Here is a 19,854-nt window from a genome sequence, read left to right as displayed (position 1 = left end):
GCGCCCAGCCTCACACTGAGACGGCCAGTTAGAGGTGCTGGGAGCAGCGGGGCCAGGCCCTACCCCGGCTCCGAGCCTGGGGCTGGCTGGGCCTGCTCTGCGTCAGGCTGCAGCTGCTCAGCCGCACGCCGGATCCAGACCCCCCGGGCCATCGGAGCCCAGCAGCGTCCGGCTGAAAGGCACGGGAGAGCAGAGCGGGACGGGAGGTGCAGCGTCCGCCCCGGTGCAGGCGGAAGGGCCGTGCCGCCAGGCCGCAAAGCCTGTCTCGTGGCTGTTTTCCTGACTCGTGCGGGCGGCGTGTGGCAAGGGCTGGCGGTTCCGCTTGGCCCGCGCCTTGGCTGCCACGCGGGGCCTCACGTCAGCATTGCGACAGCACAGCTCTGGCCTTGCCAAAGCACCCTGTGGCACGAGGGCTGGGCGGGGAGCTCCGGTGGAGCGCGTGCCCCCGTGACCCTGACGTGGAGGCCACCACGGGCGACCTGATACCACGGCGTCTCTCTCTTGCAGCGAGCGGAGGCTGCGCAACGGGAGGTGGAGAGCCTGCGGGAACAGCTAGCGTCTGTCAACAGCTCCATTCTCCTGGCCTGCTGCTCTCCGCAAGGCCCCAGCGGGGTGAGCAGCACGATGTTCCCCGGGCAGCTGGCTGGGCCTTCGGCTGGGGGAGTCGGCCCGCGACCCCAGTCTGCGGCCCCCCCCGCGCCGGCCTGCGGGGCAGGTTCCCGTGGGAGGGCTGGGGCGGCAGACCCACCTGGCTGCGAGATCCAGCTTGTCCGGCTCTTCCCGGACATCAGTGCAGTCGAGGAGTCGCAGAGCGGGCGCTTGGCGGCTTGGCTAATAGCACCCGCGTAGGAGATTGCGGAGCGGAGGTGCTGTGGCTCCATCCAAATTAGCTTCCTTAATTAACGCTGCCCCACGCATGCTAAGCCTGCCGCCAGTCACCAGTATGCAGCTGCCAGTGGCACTGGCCTCCTCTCTTGGCAGCTCTTCCCCAGCCAGCGCTTCCGGCCTCCACCTTGCTACAGCCCTGTCCCAACCCCAGGTGGGTCACAGGGCGGTGGGGCTGGTGCCTCCTTGTTGGCGGGGTTAGATGTGCCCCAAGGGGAAGCCTTTTATTTGCAGAGGCCGCCAGGGTGTAGCCACTCCCTGCACTTGGAGAAGTGCCTCCCGCTCAGGAGGGAGCCTCACGGCGTCGCCTTCCCTTTGCAGGACAAGGTGAACTACTCGATGTGCTCGGGCGCCCGGCTGGAGGCGGCGCTGGCAGCCAAGGACCGGGAGATCCTGCGGCTCCTCAAGGATGTGCAGCATCTGCAGAGCTCCCTGCAGGAGCTGGAGGAGTCCTCGGCCAGCCAGATCGCCGACCTGGAGCGGCAGCTGGCCGCCAAGAACGAGGCCATCGAGGTACGCGCCGGCCTGGGCAGGAGGAGCCTGGAGCCTGCGGCGGGGAGTGGGGCAGAGATCACCCCAGGGGGAGTCCGGCCGGATGCTTGCGCAAATGCAGCCCACTGAGCCCAGGACCAGCTTGGCACAGCCCTGGCAGGGGGCTTCCCCCTCGGTCTTTCTCTTGTTGGACTTCCCCGCACAGACCTGCAGTGTATGCACCAGCCTGGTCGTGTGGAGGGAAGGGCAGGGCAGGGCAGAGCCCTGGGCCTGGAGGTGGGAGAAGGAAAGCTGGCAACGAGCAGGCGGTAGCAACCCTACCTGCCCGGGGGTTGCGACTGCGTGGAAGGGCCGGCTGTGCTAGCCAATGTCTTGCTCTCTTGCGTTGTCCAGAGGCTGGAGGAAAAACTGCAGGCCCAGGCCGACTACGAGGAGATTAAAACAGAGCTGAGGTCAGTGCCCGGCTGCCCGCGTGCCCCTCTTCCCGGCCCTGTTGCTGAGGGCAGAGCGCAGTGCCACACCTGGCATCCTCCCTGCCCCCGGCTCGGGATGGACTCGGCCTCCCCACCGGGGGCCGAGAGGGGTCACACGTGCATGAGCAGAGACCGAGCGTCCTGCAGCGAGCACGTCGCATGTCACCAAGCTTGCTGGCTTGACGACGATACGGCAGTGCGGCGCTGCAGCGGGATACGCCCTGCCCTCCTGTTCCAAGTCCCGGGTTTCTGGGGCAGGGGGGACGTCCCGGGCGCCATCCCTGAAGCCCCTTCCCCCTCACTTGTCAGTGCCTGGCCCGGCTGCAGCAAACGCGGGGAGCAAGCGGAGACTAACTCTGTGCTGTTTCTCCCCAGCATCCTGAAGGCGATGAAGCTGGCCTCAGCCAACTGCAGCCTTTCCCAGGCAAGTGCCAGCACCGCACGGGGCGAGGGGAATACTTTGTGGCCCCTGGGTGTTTGGTAACCCCCTCTCCGCTTGCGTTCTCTCCTTCAGGGCATATCCAAGTCAGACGAGGCCTTGCTGATAGGGAAAGACTCCTACCCACCCCAGAAGTACCTCCTGGAGAAGCCCAGTCTCCTGGCCAGCGCTGGTAGGTGGCACTGGTTTGCAGTGGGACTGGGGGTGGGGAGCTCCCCCTGCTTGGCTCTCTGCAGGCCGGCCTCCCTCACCAGCAAACACAGGTGCAGCCTCCAGAGCGGTCCCTGGACCCAGGAGCGCGGGAGCCGGGAGCCGGGAGCACTGTCCGGCCTGTCCCATCCCACCCCGGTCCCCAAGCCGCAGTCTCAGAGCCGCAGGCGGAAGAGCCCTGCCTGGCATCCCGTCTCGCTGGCTGTGGGGCAGCTGGGCCCTGGCCCCGGGGCCTGATCGGGGGTGAGCAATGAGGCAGGCCAGGGCACGCAGTGGGGCAAGAGGACACAGGGCTGGGACCCCCCTGCCCAGCCCACCGCAGACAGCAGCTGGGTGCCAAGCTCAAGTTCAGCTCGCACGGGGCGAGAAAGTGCAACGGGGTCCTCCCAGCAGTGACCAGTGCCTCCGGGTGCCTCTCGACATCGCGGGCTTGGCACCCAGCTGCACCCGGGGCCCGGCCCAGCCGAGCGCCTCGGCGCTATAGTGTGCGCGTCTCTCTTTCGTCTCTAGAGGAGGATCCCTCCGAGGATGAGTCGGTGAAGGACACGGAGCAGTCGTACCCCTCACCCCAGCAGCTCGCACCGCCCCCGTCGGAGGACCCTGCCTCCCCCACCCCCGCCCAGCCCCTGCTGGGCCCCAGCACGGCCCCAGAAGGCCAAAGGACTTTCTCCATGTCCCCCTTCCCCGGACTGGGTGCCAGTGACAGGCCACCAGCTGACCCCTTCCTCCCCAAGCAGCTGATGCCACCCGTGTACAAGAGCGAGAGTGGCGGCCTGCTGCCCTTCCCCTCCCCCTACTTCCCCACTAAGGGCAGCGTGCTGCCCGCCGGCAGTGCCCCGCCAGCTCCCACCGCACCTGCCAGCGACGCCAGCCCACCCAGCGACCAGTCGGAGGGAAGTAGCACGGGCTCGGCTGACGAGGAACAGCTGGACACGGCCGAGATCGCCTTCCAGGTGAAGGAGCAGCTCCTGAAGCACAACATCGGGCAGCGCGTCTTCGGGCACTACGTGCTGGGGCTCTCGCAGGGCTCCGTCAGTGAGATCCTGGCCCGGCCCAAGCCCTGGCGCAAGCTCACCGTCAAGGGCAAGGAGCCCTTCATCAAGATGAAGCAGTTCCTGTCGGACGAGCAGAACGTGCTGGCGCTGAGGACGATTCAGGTGCGCCAGAGAGGTGAGTGGCACCGAGGGTCTTCTCCCCTCAGCAGCGGGACAGGGCAGGCAGGGGCTGGGGCGCACGTGCAGAGGGCATGCAGGGTAGTACCTGTTTGCACTGCTAGAAAGGAGGCCTCGGGCTCTGCGTTACGGGGCTGGGAATGGGGCCCCTTCCTTCGGGCCTGGGAGGACTGACAGTGTACAGCGAGGTGAAGGGGGTGGGTGTGTTGTGGGCAGCAGCTGCCCTGGGGCGACCGCCCACCTGCCCACTCGTGCCCTGATGGACGTGGTTGGGCTCTCTTTGGCTGGGAGGTAAGAGCAGGTGCGCCGATACTCCCTAGCGAGCCCCTGCCTCCTTTGAGCTGGCTGCAGTTGGCTTGCCTTCCCCTGAGGCACCCGAGCAAGGAGGTGGGGTGCCCCCAGGGTGGAGACTCGGCCCTGACGTTTCCTCTGCCCTGGGGCTACCACAGTCCAGAGCTTGCCCGCTCCGCGCCCCGTGGGGAGCAGGATCCCCGCGCCTTGCAGACGAGAAGGTGAAGGGGGCGGCGCCTCCGTGCTGCGCCGGGGGGGAACGGAAGAGGTGAAAGCTGCTGGGCCGGTCTCCGGGCTCTTCGCTCCAGCCAGCAACTGGTCGGGAGCGACGGCTCCTTCAGACCTGACCTGCGTACAAACAGCCGCGCCGAGCAGCAATAAATCCCTCCTGACCCCCAGTGGCGCCTGCGGCTGCAGTGCCGGTGACAGACCCGCTTTCCCACCTCTGCAATCAGGTAGCATCACCCCGCGGATTCGAACGCCAGAGACCGGCTCTGACGACGCCATCAAAAGCATCCTGGAGCAGGCCAAGAAGGAGATCGAGTCCCAGAAGGGAGGTAGGTGCTGCAGGCGCCACGGGAGTCACCAAGCCGGAAACAGCTCTGCCCTTGGGCCAGGTGAGGGTGCAGGCGCCACCAGGCCAGGAACCCTCTAGGAGCTCACTCCCTTCACACCCCCGTCCCCTGGGCCACCTGCTTTCCCATTCTCCTGGGGACATTTTCCCAAGAACTAGGTTTTGAGAAGTGAAGGCCAAGAGTTACGGCACCAGGATTATTTGTTTTAATCCCTTAAGCCCCAGCGGGAATGAACTTGTCTGTTAGAGCGCTCCCAAGCCATGTGTCAGAGCCACATAGCAGCCTCGTGCTAGTGCACGAGAGCCAGAAAAGGATCCTCCCCAACCTGGACAGATGAGAACATTTTATCCCCAGGTAAAGGTGGGGAACTTACCACAGGGCAGCCTGTGTTGTGTGTCCACTGCTAGCCCGTGGTAAGTGAGAGCTGAGCCGGGACTATTCGCCCCCACACGCAGCAGCCGCTATCACTACTTAGCTCCCCTGGGCCGTGGGGTGGAGCAGAGCCGCGGAGCAGCTGGTGTGCGGGGAGCCCTTCTGCCCCCTTTCATTTGTGCCCTGTGTCTGTCCACGACCCCCGGTTAGAAAATGCACAGAGGGAGAAAGCATCCATTAAGAAATCTGTCCGCGTCCTTTCCATCATCAGCACCTGGATCGGTTTTTAGGTGAGAGCCAGGATTTTCTGCAGGGATCCCTCATGCCTCCGGGTTCTTGAGTCACCAGAGGCTCAGCCAGGCGCGGTGTGCAGGACCATACGAATGGGGGAAACCCCCCAAAATCCAGAGCTGCCTTTGGCCCTCGAACAGTTTGTTAAACTTTTAGGGACAGGATTTTCCGGCTTTCTGCAGGTGCCTACGGCGCGTGCTGAGTTGAGGGCCTTGCTCCGGGTCCCCGGGTTTGAAAACGTTGGCCCTGCGGTCCCTAGCCTGCCGGTTCCCACCTCTGATGACTCTTGCAATATCCTTAGGGCCGAGCAAGATGCACGTCCAGCCTTTGGGCCCAGTCCATCTGCAGAGGCTGGCGCGGTGTCTGCTGCCCTCTGCTGAGCACAAGGCATAGAGTCATCGCGTGTTGGGGAAGTGATGTCATCACTAGGCTTTTTCTTGTAGTTTCTCATTTTTAACAGATAATCAAGCACGGGACAGCATTATCTTACCATCACTTTGCATCTGTATTTCTAAAAGCCAAGACAGCGTCACTTCAGGCAGTCCACTGCTGTGATGAGAAGTGGGTGTTCAGGCTGGACTTGGGACAGGCTGAGAGGTTTTGTGAAGAGCAATGAAAACACTGTATTGAACCCCATTAGGGAGGAAGCCCATTTGCCCGGCTCTGAGAACTCCTTCCCCTCCTAACCGCGCCAGGCCGCACGTAAACCGGGCTGGTCTCGCGGCTGGTCGTTTCAAAAGCTAAGACTCTCACCTTCTCTCTTCCAGAAGCAGACGCTTGCATGAGCATGCACAGTCCATATGGCCTGAGGAACGGTTAAATCAGCTGTGTTCACAGCCAGTTGCAAGCAAGGGAAAACATTAGAGCAGGTAGTCTGGTGAGAAAGCAGAGTCCCTGGGAATTAAGGTAGATGGGGATGGTAGAAAACAGGCGTGCTTGTCTAGTGCCCTGATCGTCAATGGAGCGTCTCCCGTGGCTGTAGAAGCAGGGAACCAGCTGTAGAGGAAGGTGCAGGAGGTGTCGTCTCCCGTGTCCACCCCACCCCACTGATGTCCTAGACTCAGGACTTTCCAAATCAGCCCCAGTGGTGCTGAAATTTTCCGTGCTGGATGCCTGCTTCCAGGTGATGGTTATGAATTGGACAGAAGTAAGCCCCTTCCCCTGGGCTTACGTTAGGGGAAGATGCCAGAACAATGCGCTGAAAAGTAGGCGCAGTGTGAGACCCCCCAGTGCCTTGTGGGCACAGATGTGCCGCTGCCCGGATAATCCAGGGGCGCAGCAAATTGGTTCCAGCGGCCCGCGCGGACACCGCACGACCCTGCTCGGGTCCGCGCAGCAGGAGTGTCACGGCCAGCAGCAGGGGTGGTGGCTCACGTGCTGATGTGATGAGGCAGAGGGAAGTTAAAACATAGCAAAGCAAGGACATTGCAGGCCAGGCCCTGTGCTGCAGAGGGGACCCCGCAGCAGGGACCGCGGGATCGCAGGGGCAAAAGCAGTAGTCAGAATCGAACGGTTGCTCGTATTCGGGGGTTTGCAAGAGGACGGAGCTGGACTGGTCTCGGTGGGGGCAGATGACAGAACAAGGAGCAATGGGCTCCAGTTGCAGCGAGGGAAGTTGAGGTTAGACATTAGGGAGAATTTTCTCACTAGAAGGGCAGTAAAACGGTGGGCCAGGCTCCCCAGGGAGGTGGTGGAGTCTCCATCCTCGGAGGTTTTCGAGACCCGGCTAGACAAACCTTGGCTGGGATGATGTAGTTGGGGCTGGTCCTGCTCTGAGCAGGGGGTTGGACTAGATGTGACCTGAGGTCCCTCCAACCTGAATTTTCTCCGATTCTGTGATTACGAGAGGCCCGACATGCCTGCCCGGCACCATGCAGACACGCACCCCACAGACACGTCACCACTTGCGTTGTCTGAGGGCATCGTAACCAGCAGATCCTTCCTGCTGGAGGGGCTTTGCCCGGGTAGTGATCCTGCGCTGCCAAGCAGCGGCTGGACTTGTGGTTGATAGCTCTCGGAGCTCCTTTCAAAAGAAGGGAAAGTAGCCTGAACCCCTGTTTCCAGAAAGGGAAACCGAGGCACAGAGGGCAACGTGCGTTGTCCGGGGCTCTGCAGCGAGTCGGGAATGGAGGTGGGGCTTTCTCGGGCTGCGCCTCTACCCCACCAGGCCTGTCGACCTGGCTCATGGCACCCGTCAGGTCGGAGAGGCCACCCCCGCTGTGCCCTCGGAAGTAGCGGGGAAGCTTTGAGCCCCGTTCCCTCGGGGACCCCACCGCAGCGGGGTGCGGGCTGCTTCGCGGGGAGCCGGTCCCAGCGGGAGAGCCTCCACTCACTCCGCTCGGCTTTCTCTGCTTCCAGGTGAAACCAAAAGCTCCACGGCCCCCCAGGTAGTCACCAACGGCACCGGCACCAGCAACTCGGAGGACGCCATTAAAAGCATCCTGGAGCAGGCGCGGCGGGAGATGCAGGCCCAGCAGCAGGCCCTGCTGGAGATCGAGTCGGGCAGCAACGGCCGGCCCATCCCCACCCCACCCGCAGAGCGCTCCACCTTGGCCGCCGTCAGCCAGAACATCGTCCAGGCCTACATCAAGCAGGAGGAGGGGGCGGTGGGCACCAGCCCCAGCTCCACCCAGGCGTCGCTCACGGTCCTGTCCCCCGCCGCCTTCGTGCAGAGCATCATCCGCAAGGTGAAGTCCGAGATCGGCGACGCCGGCTCCTACTTCGACCAGCACTGGGCTTCGGAGAGGAGCGTGCTGAGCCGGCCCTACACCGCGGTGTCCCCTTCGCTCTCCTCCTCTTCGAGCTACTCGAGCCTGGCCAACGGGCGGGCCTGGCCGCGGGGGGAGCCAAGCGAGAGTGCCCCCACCGAGGAGGAGCTGGCCCTGGGGGAGGACGAGCCCCACAAGACCGCAGAGATGAAGTCAGAAGGGGGCAGCTCAGAGGCGCAGAGCGCCGGCCGCCTCTCCTACTACCCTGCCTACGTGCCGCGGACGCTCAAGCCCACGGTCCCCCCGCTGACACCGGAGCAGTACGAGATGTACATGTACCGGGAGGTGGACACCTTGGAGCTGACCCGGCAGGTGAAGGAGAAGCTGGCCAAGAACGGCATCTGTCAGCGGATCTTCGGGGAGAAGGTACTTCCCCGGAGAGGCAGCGGTGGACCCAGGCTGCTGCTGTCCTGGCGACGTGGCCTGGCCCCTGCTGACCGCGTGTCCGTTCCAGGGTGGGACTCTGCTTCGGCGGTCCCCCGCGCAGGGCCCGTAGGGAAGTACGCCCCAGCGCGCGGTGCCCATCGGGCCGCCTCGGCACCTCCCCAGCCCCGTGCCGCCTAGACCTGCCGCTTGGGGTGAATCCACGAGGCTGGAACGTGGGGCCGGTGCGATGCCACCCCCCCGGGTTGCGGCGCACAGTGCAGCCCTTGGAGGACGGTGCGGGGGGAATGGATGTGGGATGGTGTGAGCCTCTTGGCCAGCTCCCTCCTCAGTGTCCTGGGTGTGCAGTGCCGCAGCCTCTCCCACTTGTGGGGCCAGGGAGCAAGCCGGTAAGGAGCCCCCCGCACAGAGGGACTGAGTGACAGCTCCCTGACGCCCTGGGCTCACCCCACAGCTAGCGCCTCCCTCCGGCTTGGTGGCCGCGTTCCCCAGGAGCCTCGTGGGGGTATCAGACGCCTGCTGCCCGGTAGCCCCAGCCCTTCCCTTCAACCTGTGCCCTAGGTGCTGGGCTTGTCCCAGGGGAGTGTGAGTGACATGCTGTCCAGGCCCAAGCCGTGGAGCAAGCTGACCCAGAAGGGCCGGGAGCCATTCATCCGGATGCAGCTGTGGCTCACGGATCAGCTGGGCCAGGGGATCAGCCAGCAGCCCAACCCAGCCCAGGGTAAGTCCCACGTGTTCGCCATGCTGACGTGCGCCGGGGGCCCGGGTTTAGGCTGGCCCCAGGCCTGGGGCCGTGGAGCTGGCTGAGCTCAGTGGAGGCTGTGACCCACCTGAGGCAGCAGATCACCGACCAGCCCATCTCTCAGGCCTGGTAATCCCATCCTCTCTGATACGCCAGTCCTGCCTCAGCTGCCAAGCACAACCCCTTTTCCTCCCCCAGAGGTTCCCCTGCTTGGCTAGCAGAGAGAGTCCTGAATAACAGCTTCATGCATCGCTTCTCTTCCTCTCCCCGTGGCGTCAGCACTCCTGCTCCAAGCCTGGGCTCTCGGGTCAGGAGCCACTTGCGTGGGACGTGCGTGCAGTGCCGGGCGGCAGGGGCCTGACCTCCGCGTGTGCCCAGAGGCGCCACGGGAATGCTAGCCCAGCCTCTGTCGCACCAGGAGCCGGGGGTGCTGGTCGTCTCCTGGACAAGCCTGCCTGTGAAACCCCCGCCCGGTGCGGTCCGAGCAGGGTCGCCTGGGTGGTGCCAGTGAGAGGTCAGACGCCCCCAAGCCTTGTGCCCCCTGGGAGCTGTAACACCGCAGCCCAGACCCTGCTGCTAGACCACCCCTGGCTGGTACCAGTTGTCCCCTTCACGGGGCACCCGCTCAGGGAGGGGCAGCGTGTCCCCTTTCCGAGCACGTCACAGGTGCCCGCTCACATGCAGTCCCTGCTCAGCTGCACACGTGGATTTTGGGGCAAACACCTTGCCAGATGCGGTGCAGGATCCTGGGGGCGCTCAGGGCGGGCTTGAGTCTGCTCCGTCACCCGTGGAAGTTGTGGGGTCAGGAGAGCCTTAAGGATTGTCACGTGCGGTCCCCTGCGCTGGTCCTCACCTGTCCCAGGTGCATGCTCATCCAGCCTCTGCTTGGAAGCCTCCAGGGAAGGCAATTGCCTGGCTGCCCGGGCAGCTTCCCGCTCCGACAGCTGGGAAGCCTTGTCTGATCCGTGCTGGCCCAGGGGCTTTGCAGAGCTGCCTGACCCTGGGCTCAGGGCTCGAGCTTTTGCTTACGTGGAAAAGACCAGTGCAGCCAGCGAGCGCCATGAGCTCCAGCGGGACAGAACTAGCCGGGCCGGGGCAGGATGGATTCACAGGGGAGCGGGCAGTCAGCCTCTCGTCCCATCTCTGACAGCACCTCGCTAAACCCCCGGGTGCTGTCTGCCTTCACCTCCTTTGAATTCAGCATGGACGAGCTCCTGTTGCTTGGCCGTGTGGTGAATCTCACCCCCACGTGCCCCTTCCAGCCCCCACGCCAGGGCCTGTGTCTCCAGACTGGCGCCCCTCGCGCCATCAGCCTGTGAAAAGGCTGCTTCGTACGGCTCTGCCAAGCCGCCGTGCTGCTGCACCCAGCCCTTCCCAGACCCCTCCGCGAGGACGTGGGACAGGACCAGTCCTCCGTGCAGGATTGTGTCGGAGATGCTTTCTGATAGTCACGTAGAAAGGGGGGAAACGGGAGCCCGGCGCAGCGCTCGGCCTCGTGCCTGGAACAGAGCAGTGACCGGGGGTTTGTGTTAACGCTGTGTTTTCTCTCCTTGATTATTCTCACCACCGCTGCTCTTGGCAGCATCCGCCTGGAAGACTTGCCCTTCTTCTCCCCGCTTTGGAAAGGCCGTGACAGGCTCTCCCGGCCGCGTCGGTCGGCAACAGATCGGCACAATAAATAACGTTAAAATTCACAGTTTAGTTTTCATTGATTTCTCCCCCCTCCCCAGCCTCAGTGCCGTTTCCCCCGTCCTCCCCCAGCTGAGCGCCGAACGTGAGCTGCCAGAGATTTATTGCAGGACGGGAATCTCTGTCGGCTCCCGCCTGGCCCAGACGGTATCAAACTTGACTGGAATTGACAGTCGTTAAGCAAAAGGGAAAGGCTTGAGGGGATGGCATTAGAGGAGATTAGTGGGCAGGTTTATCGGGGATTTTGGTATCAATAGGCCCATTCGAACGTGCGGTTCACTCGCCCTTAAATCCCTTCCCCCCGGGGTGTGCGAAGGGGGCAGGATTCGGGCACGGGGGCTGGTGGCCAGGGCAGTCCCCAGCGCACCCCGGGGCTGCTCTTGGCTGCGTCTGAGGCTCGCGTGGAAGCTGCCGGGGGGCATTTGCACGCATGGCCTGGGGGTGGGTAACAGCCCAAGGGCCCAGGGCTCTGCGCAGCCACCCGCCCTCCTGGCAGAGAGCGGGGGGCAGCTGCCATCACCAAGACACCCCTGACGTGGTTCACCCAGCGCTGAAGAGAGCCTGCCCCGCTGTGGTGGGGCGTGCCAGCTCCGGCCAGGCGCCACTGCCCACGGCAGCCTGGGCGCACGCTGCTGCAGCAGTCGCACGCCACCTTCCCTTCCCTCGGCTCACGGCACAGGGGCTTGGGATTTTGGCCTTTGGTGTCTGCCAGGCTCTGCCGAGCGCCAGGGCTGCAACTGAGGAGTCCCTGCCGGCCCTTGTGCAGGTGGGTTTCACCCTGTGCCGTTCCAGCCGGCTCTGCTGAAGCCCCTTTTGAGTGGGATTTCTCCCCTCGTGTCGTGGTGCTGCTCCAGAGTTGCTGCCTTTTTGCCCCAAGAGCCTTTCCGAGGCCTTTCTCATGCACCGCTCTGATGCTTTTCTCTGCCTGTGCCCTGCAGCCAGTCCTGGAGACACCCAGTCATCCCCCTCGCCGCCCCCCAGCCCTTCGGAGCACGAGAAGCCCCCGCAGGAGCCGCTCACCCTCGCCCTGGAGAGCAGCAAGGAGAACCAGCAGCCGGAGAGCAGGTCAGGCGCCGCGCTGGGCGGGAAGACGTACCCCAGCAGCCAGGGCCCCGTGGGCATACAAGAGATCGTCGCCATGTCTCCCGAGCTGGACACCTACGCCATCACCAAGAAGGTCAAGGAGGTGCTGACGGACAACAACCTAGGTGCGGACGCGGGGCGGCTCCAGGGCCTCGGGGGGGCGGGCACGCAGCAGGGTGGCGGTGCCCCCAGATCTCGGGTCCGCTCCCCGTGGCCAGGCCGGTGCTGAGAAGGGCTCTTCCCGGCCAGGCGGCTGCAAGGTGGACAGCGCTGGGGTCAGGCTGGCCCAGCCTCGTCCGTCGTACGACACACCGCTGCTCCTCTCCGACCTCGGGCAAGCCGAGTCCCCCAGCTCCACGGGCGGAACAGAGGCAGGGCTGGGTCCGTCGGAGGGGCAGCTTCCCGGGCTGGGGGAGCCGGCCCCGTGGACAGCTGTACCCTGGTGTCGGGACCCTGGCCAGGCCACGGGGTCCTGCACTGCTCCCAGGGCCTGTCATGGGGCTCGCGTGCCCAGGAGCCTGCCCTGCGGGCACGTGCGGTCTAACCCCCTTCTGCTTCTCCTCCGCAAGGCCAACGGCTGTTCGGGGAGAGCATCCTGGGCCTGACGCAGGGCTCGGTGTCCGATCTCCTCTCCAGACCCAAGCCCTGGCACAAGCTGAGCTTGAAGGGGAGGGAGCCTTTTGTCCGCATGCAGCTCTGGCTCAACGACCCGCACAACGTTGAGAAGCTGCGCGACATGAAGAAGCTGGAGAAGAAAGGTGAGCGCCACGTGCCCGGAGCTGTTGGGCCTGGTCCATCCCTCGGGGTCGGTCCAGAGGGGCTGCCCAGAGCTGGCCCCAGGCGTTTTGAGGCTTTCCGAGGCACAGGTCTGACCCCAGTCATGCTGGCATCAGTCAGGAGGTGGGATGTGCCGCCCGCTCTACACACGTTGACCGCGGCAGGGATGTCCCGGGCTGCGGGCCGTCCTGGACCTCTCCCGGGATCGAGTGCTACGCGACCGAGCGCTAACGAGCAATGCTGCCTGATGGCACTGGGGGGCTGAGTGGTACTAACAAGGCTGTTCTTGTCCAGGGGTGCCTAGCCCACCCCACTCCGGGTGGGGAGGGTGCTGGGGAGATGGGCAGAAAGGCCACGGATGTGGTGGCTTCCCCGTCCCTTCAGTGCGGGGCTCTTCCCGGCTCTCCGGAGGGATGACGCACTAGCGCGTGAGGCAGGGGCACTTCCCGGCAATGGATGTGAAGCCTGTGGGTTTGCTGCAGCAAGGCCGCACCGCTCTGGAGCCCCGCACGGACGGTTCGATGGCAAATGCTCTCCTGACTGTCCGCCGGGGGTGCCCAGTGGTACCACAGCAAGGGAGGGCAGGGGGAAGCTGCCCACAGTACGGGCCGCCTCACACACGGGCTGGGTGTCCTCTCGCCCCTGCAGCGTATCTGAAGCGTCGCTACGGGCTGATCAGCGCCAGCTCGGACAGCGAGTCGCCGAACGCCCGCTCGGAGTGCGCCAGCCCCAGCCTCCAGCCCCAGGACCTCAGCCTCCTCCAGATCAAAAAGCCCCGTGTGGTGCTGGCGCCGGAGGAGAAGGAGGCCTTGAAGAAGGCCTATCAGCTGGAGCCCTACCCCTCGCAGCAGACCATCGAGCTGCTCTCCTTCCAGCTCAACCTCAAGACCAACACGGTCATCAACTGGTTCCATAACTACAGGTAGCGGGTCCGGGGCGCTAGGCAGGGGGACACGAGAAGCTGGCGAGGGGCTGCCTGGCGTCCGGGGGGACGAGGCTGGGGGTGACCGCTCCAGGAGACGGCCTGCCCTGGGTGCGCTGGACAGCCCGCGTGTCCCACAGCCCCAAGCAGAACGCAGCTGGCCAGGGGTGCAGGGCCCACGGAGGGTGCAGGGCGCTCCCTCTGCCGTCCGGCCCCCACCGGACCCACGGGGAATGACCGAGGGGACCGGAGCAGGGTGCGGACAGGCCCGAGGATCAGCTCCCAGGGATTTCTCGCAGCAGCGGTGCCGCACTCCGGTTTGCTCTGCCTTTTCCAGATTGAATTTGCCTCCACGGGGTTAAACACGTATCGAAAAAGTTGGGGGGAAAGGGGCAAAAACAGAGCAGAGCTGTTTCCTTCCACCTGGCTGCTGGCTGTCTCCTGCCGCTCATGTCCCTGAGGGGATGCATTGTTCGGTTAGTTTTCTGGCGGGGCCAATAAGCCAGAAAGCCACTGAGTCAGCCCACATGCTGCCCCAGCCCAGCCCACGGCCCTACACGCGCCAGGCCCCCAGGGGCTTCATCCCCCCGCGGCACAGTGACCGCGCGGACCCAGCCAGAGCCACGCAGGCCCCGTGCCACGGTCACAGCCATGCCGTGCTTGTGTCACAGGTCTCGGATGCGCCGGGAAATGCTGGTGGAAGGGTCCCAGGACGACACGGACCTGGAGCAGGGTGGCTGCGGGGGCACCGCGCTGGCCGGTAGCTCGCTCCGAGGCGCCAACCCGCAGAGCCCCGATTCAGAGGCGGAGGACAGGAAGCCGGTCTTCAGAGACGCGGAGCCCCGGCGGTCAAGCGAGGCCCTGGTCCAGGTCAAACAGGAGCGGCCGGAGCCCGGGGAAAAAGGCGAGTGTTACAATCACTGGGACTTGTGTGGCCTGGACAGGGAGCCGGAGCTCGTGGCCGCGTCCATTCAGCATCCGAGCCTCAAGGAAGAGCAGGATGAAACCATGTGTGCGGGGGCCTCCCAGAGGTCCCCCCCCAGCACCGCCAGCCTCCCACGGAGCAGCAACACGTCCAGCAAGGCGCACGCGGCTGGGACTGCCGACTGCTCCGCCCAGCCCGTGCCCCAGGAGCCGGAGGGCGGGGAGAGGCTGCATCCTGACCCCATTAGCTTTAAATCTGCCTCGGAGTCCTCCCGCTGCAGCCTGGAGGTCTCCCTGAACTCTCCCTCGGCAGCTTCCTCTCCAGGCCTCATGATGTCCGTCTCGCCGGTCCCGTCCTCCTCCGCTCCCATCTCCCCATCACTGCCAAACACCGCCCCTGCCAAAGTGCAGAGTTCGAGTCCCGCCACAGACACGGGCTCGTTCCAGCAGAGCACGAAGCTGAACACAAACATCCAGCGGAGGCACGAGAAGATGGCCAACCTCAACAACATCATCCACCGGCTAGAGCGGGCTGCGAACCGAGAAGAGTCGCTGGAGTGGGAGTTCTGACCCGCGGGTCTGCGCCCCGCGCCCAGGGACCTGCCCGGCTCTTTGGGCTGCTGCTGAGTGCCGGCGTCCTGGAGTGCACGTACACACATATATATATTTTGTTAATTTTATCACGTACTGACAACAGAAGAGAAGACCCACTGGGTTCATGAGAAAGCGAAGGGAAAGCTCAGCCTTTATCTTCTGCCTCTTGGCCCTCCGTGGAAGGGGACAGCGAAACCCAAGCAAAACAGATGCCCTGTCTTTGTTTTAAATGTGAAAAACTGGGAACACTTTTAGAAAAAAAATATTTATAGACCTCTTTTAGATATTTTAATAAAAGGATACTTTGGAATTTATTAACAGCTTAAGCTGCTTTGATATTAAAGATAGCTATAAAATCAAGATGATGTAGCAGTTGTGTCATTAAATGTACACTGAAGTCTTGTAGTTTGCCACTGGATGAGATTAAAAACAAAAAAAAAAAAGACTTACTGATCAAAGCCATCAAGAAGCACTATGAGACTGACCAAATTTAATAAACTTTTGAATAGCGGTTTTTCCACATTTGTCTGTAAGACACTGCATTACTTGCCCTTTGCAGAGACTATGTTATAGTCTGTGAAGACTCTAAATTGAAAACCTGGATGCCATCAAGTATGTACTTAGTCCTGGTGGTATGTTTTGAAACCTTTGTAACACAGAATGTCACGTGCAGTTGTATATGTTGTAGAAATGTCTGCAGTAGCCTTCCTGAACAAGATGTAGCATGGCACATAACTCCTTACACTTCCTCTAGATAGTAACCTGTGATAACCCAGAACGAACGGACCGGTGACAGCTGTTGGCGGCAAAGCTCTCTGTCCATTGGCAAGAGCCAGTGAAAGCACCCGCGGCTCTGATCTCGAGAGAGAAGGCACAGGCGCCCGGGCGTGCACGTCTTCGACGTGTCCCATTCGACAGTAACAAACTTCGGCGGTGCTCGCGACCGCACCGCATCTTACGCATCCGCTCCAGCGCTGCAGGGAGCACCAGCCGGCAGGATACCCTCGCTCTGCAGCCTTGGTCTATTTGAAGCGAGAGGCCTCTGAGTTCAAAGCCTTCGAGGGTCACTGCTTAAAGGACGAGCCCTAAAAAGATACAAACCGCCGGCTCGCCTCCGGGACCCGAACGGATTTTGGGTTGGTTTGTTTTCACTTTAGTCGAATCCAGCTGGCACGGCTGAATCGGCACCTTTTTGGGTCCTGGAGTTAGGACCACGGAGAGAGCGCCCGGGAGTGAGGATCAGCCTCCGGGGCGGCTGTTGAAATGTCACCTTTCACATCAGTCCTGGACTGCTCTCTGCCGAAGCGACAGGAGACAGGCCCTGACCCCCCGCTCAGCGCGGGGCAGGACGCCTCGGCCCAGAAAAGGCTGGCTTCCACCTCGGTCGCACGTGGACGGTGCTGGCCGTTTCAAAACTTGCCCGCTGGTCCCTGCACTGCCCCAGCGCCTCCCTGGGCTTCGGTGGCGGGTCCTTGGTGATGGAGCCGGGCCCCAATTCAGCAAAGCACTTTTAAGCAGGTGCCTTGACTTGGAGGGGGGAAGGGGGAGGTTCATCACATGTGCAGAGTGAACTGTAAGCTGCTTGCTGCCTTGGCGCCCCAGGCCCTGACCCAAAGCCCACGGGAGACAGTCTTCTGGCTGATTTCAGCGGGCGCCGAGTCAGACCCGTGGCACCACCTGGAAGGAGAGGAGCCCGGATCTCCGTGCTACGAGTCGCCCCTGGACCATGCGGTTCTCCGATGGGCGGACTGAGATGTCTCTCCACCCACCCCTGTGATCTAGCCCCAGCTTATGCAAATGCCTTTGAGAGACGCATCCGTGGGTCGTGTTGGTTTGCTCTGTATTGTTTTGTTTTGTTTAGGGTTTTTTTTTTAATGCATTTTGCAAGCACCGAAGTACAGCATGCAAGGGACTGCCCCGCCCCACCCCACCCAGACTGCCACCCCCGCTGACACCCGACAGGACAGGAGCGCGCGTCCTGCAGGCACTGAGGCTATGCATCGAACAGTTCCCCACTGGACACGTTTTTATCAGAAGAGAAGGTATTTTTATACTCGGGTGGTAGTTAATGACCAATTTTAAAAACAACTCCGTTCGGCTCCATGCAAGGCCCAGATCCCACCTGCCACGTTGTAGCGACGGTAGCCCTGTCCAAACAAGTGAGAGCTTGTCCGACGCAACGATTTTTACTGGTTCAACCCCAACACGCCATCGAAGGTCTAGGCATTCGCATTGACTACTGTTCTTAGTGTGCTAGTGTTAGCTTTAGTGGAACGGGATTTGATGAAGCACTTAGCATAGTCTTTCCGAACACCGAAATCCTGTTGTACTAAAAGCTAGTGGGACATGTTGATCACATTTTGTTAGGCTCATGTACTGTACTTCAAAAGTTTCTATGAGATTGATGAACTTTGTTAAAAATTTTAAAAAGGAACAAGTTCTGTAAAGAGCCACTAAATACAGAAGTTGTATAATAACTTCGGCGCATGGGTTTGTTGTCTTCTGTGTGGTTTCCTCCAGCCGCCCCAGCCGCTCTTTGCCTGGCTCCCTCTTCTTCGAAACCACGCTCCAGGCGCCGGCTTTTGACAGCCCGGTAGGTGGGGTGAGACACATGGTTCTTGCTGCGTAGCCCTAGCTGTGGGTGAATGTAGGATTTGGAAAAGGAAGGTGCGATGCATCATCACGTAGAGCACAACACGCTTTTCTCCAGGTAAAAAGAAACTAGAAGCGTTACTGATATGCTAGGGCTGTGCTCTTCAGTTTAACAGAGAAGCAGAGACAACTAGAACTGTATTGGAGCGCGCATTCATTTGCTGTATCGTTCATTATATATTAAAAAACGCAACCAGCTAGGCAAATAGTCTTCAAAAGATGCTGTTCCTTTAGTCCTGTAGCCATTGGACCACTTCAGACCCATAAAGCCTCCTTGAGCATCTTGACAGTGCATCCCATGTGTCACTGAAAGGTCTTCCCACACGTGAGTTAATGTTAACGTTTGCCTGAGTTAATGTTTCCATGCCTGAGTTCGTGTTTTTAGCTAGAGTTAAAAACAGCCCGCAGGGCTGCGAAATAGGAGCTACAATACCAGGAGCAGCTAAGAGCAGCATTGCAGAACAGAGCCCAGCTTGATGACTGGAACGTGAAAACCGTTAATAAAGGAGAGAGGGTCCGTAACAGCTGCAGAGCGAAGAGTTTAGGAGGAGCCAGGTAGATAAGAACGAGCCATGAAGTCGAGCGATGCCAGAATAGAAATGTCGCCCCGCCGGGCAGTTGGTTTTAAACTTTGGGCAGAGCAGGAATCGCAGCGGGGTGCAACTGCACCACTGCACCCCCCAGCTCCGCCCTGGCCCCAACCCACCAGCCACGTCGAAGACCCTCGTGGCTCGCTGCTGCAGCACTTCGGCCGGCCCCTGGATGCTCTGCTGAAGTCAGGGCCTGGGGCCCAGCTCCCCTCTCAGACGCCCTCGTCCAGGTGCCGCGTGGCCTCGCGCGGGAAGCTGCCAGTCGGCGTGTGCAGGCTGCGTCCGTCCGCACCGCTCTGCGCTGGGCAAATACCGCCAGCTCGCGCCGTGCCCGTTCAGAAAGCAGCGGCAGGATTCCCTGCTGCGCTGCCCCCGACGCGGCTCCTGGATCCTAGCCCCAGCCGTGCCGCCGACTCGCTGCCTGGCTCCAGGTAAGCGGCGTCCTCCCTCGTCTCTTGGTCTCCGCAGAGTAACACCGTCCTCTCCGTGGGAGGGTGGGGGGAGGCCTGAGCAATGGGCGCTGCTCAGCCCTGCAGGCAGATGCTGACGGTGCCCAGTAGCCAGTGCAAAAATGAGGGGTCAGCTTTGTCACAGCCCAGAGGCCCAGGGCTACCAGACCATGCTCGAGGGCACCCGTATCCGGTCCTCTGCTCCCCCTTGGCCCAGTGTCTCATCGCAGCCGTGTGGCTGCAGCATCTTTGCCTCCCTGGGGAAGATGAGGGGTGCCGGGTGCCGCGACGCTGCCCGAAAGCATCCAGCGAGTGGCACTCCTGAATATCGGCCACTTCTCCCGGCCGCAGTTCAGGCTCTGCAGACAACGAACGGGAGCGTGGCTAGCCCTCGGGGTGCCGGGGGCATCGCCCCCTCCCTGGCCGATCTGGGGAAGTGATTCATTCCAGCATCGGTCTTTCAGCTGGCACAGTAAAGCAAGGTAAGTCCTGGAGAGCCGGGGCTGGGGATCCAGCTAGCAGCCAAGAGCCCCGGGCGTGCTACAGACGCCCTGTGTCGCCTGGGCTGGTTTACTCTGCCACTGCGTCCCACGGGACGTGGCAAGGCTCGGGGTGTGTTGAGCTACGGATGTGCCGGTCCGTGCACGAGAGGGGCCGGTCACCCCCGGTACAGTCGTCGCCCTCCAAGCTCAAGCCAGGTGTTGGCAGGGCGTTGGGTCAGCAGTGTTTGCCCCACGTACTTCCGCACGCCGTGCGGATCGCGCACCTCAGCTCCGGGGCTGACCCGCACGTCACGGGGCCGGCGCTGCCCAGACTGCATCGTGGGGTCCGCTTGGTGGGGCCGAGTTGTCCTGGGATGCCTCATTCGTGCTGGAGCTCTCCGGTGCTTTGCACTGGGACGGCGCACAGGCGGCAAAGCCCGCAGCTGGTCTGTCCTGACACCAGCAAGTACTCGGATGCAGGGCTCTGGCCCTGTGGTCCAGGTCCCGGCGAATCTGCCCTCCCTCCCGCTCCTCCCTGGAAAGGGCCTGCGTCTCGTCCCAGCTCAGAGCGCTGCCGGTCCGTGCTTCCCAGACCGTC

The 19,854-nt window shown here is 62.4% G+C and overlaps 1 protein-coding gene across 3 annotated transcripts in view; it reads left to right on the top strand.

Annotated features, from left to right (window-relative positions):
* The window catches only part of CUX2 (cut like homeobox 2), a 169,826-nt gene extending 152,028 nt beyond the window's left edge, over positions 1–17,798 (top strand). The window contains exons 10-22 of one of the 3 annotated variants that reach the window (XM_090063720.1): positions 508–612; positions 1,207–1,398; positions 1,771–1,829; positions 2,226–2,274; positions 2,365–2,461; positions 3,010–3,669; positions 4,418–4,519; positions 7,559–8,334; positions 8,914–9,073; positions 11,722–11,991; positions 12,436–12,624; positions 13,292–13,565; positions 14,237–17,798. In XM_090063720.1, the coding sequence (XP_089919846.1) occupies positions 508–612; positions 1,207–1,398; positions 1,771–1,829; positions 2,226–2,274; positions 2,365–2,461; positions 3,010–3,669; positions 4,418–4,519; positions 7,559–8,334; positions 8,914–9,073; positions 11,722–11,991; positions 12,436–12,624; positions 13,292–13,565; positions 14,237–15,059 (3,756 nt within the window). In that variant the 3' untranslated portion in view covers positions 15,060–17,798. Of the gene's footprint in view, positions 1–507; positions 613–655; positions 1,040–1,206; positions 1,399–1,770; positions 1,830–2,225; positions 2,275–2,364; positions 2,462–3,009; positions 3,670–4,417; positions 4,520–7,558; positions 8,335–8,913; positions 9,074–11,721; positions 11,992–12,435; positions 12,625–13,291; positions 13,566–14,236 lie in introns of those variants that run through there. The other 2 variants (XM_090063721.1, XM_090063722.1) reach the window with 2 other exon arrangements.
* The last annotated feature ends 2,056 nt before the right edge of the window (positions 17,799–19,854 follow it).

Source organism: Crocodylus siamensis, chromosome 9 (genome assembly GCF_052110815.1).
Source record: "Crocodylus siamensis isolate JL-2025a chromosome 9, ASM5211081v1, whole genome shotgun sequence".
Taxonomy (NCBI): domain Eukaryota; kingdom Metazoa; phylum Chordata; order Crocodylia; family Crocodylidae; genus Crocodylus; species Crocodylus siamensis.
Note: the sequence above shows the minus strand (reverse complement) of the source record. Positions and strands in the feature narration are given on the sequence as shown.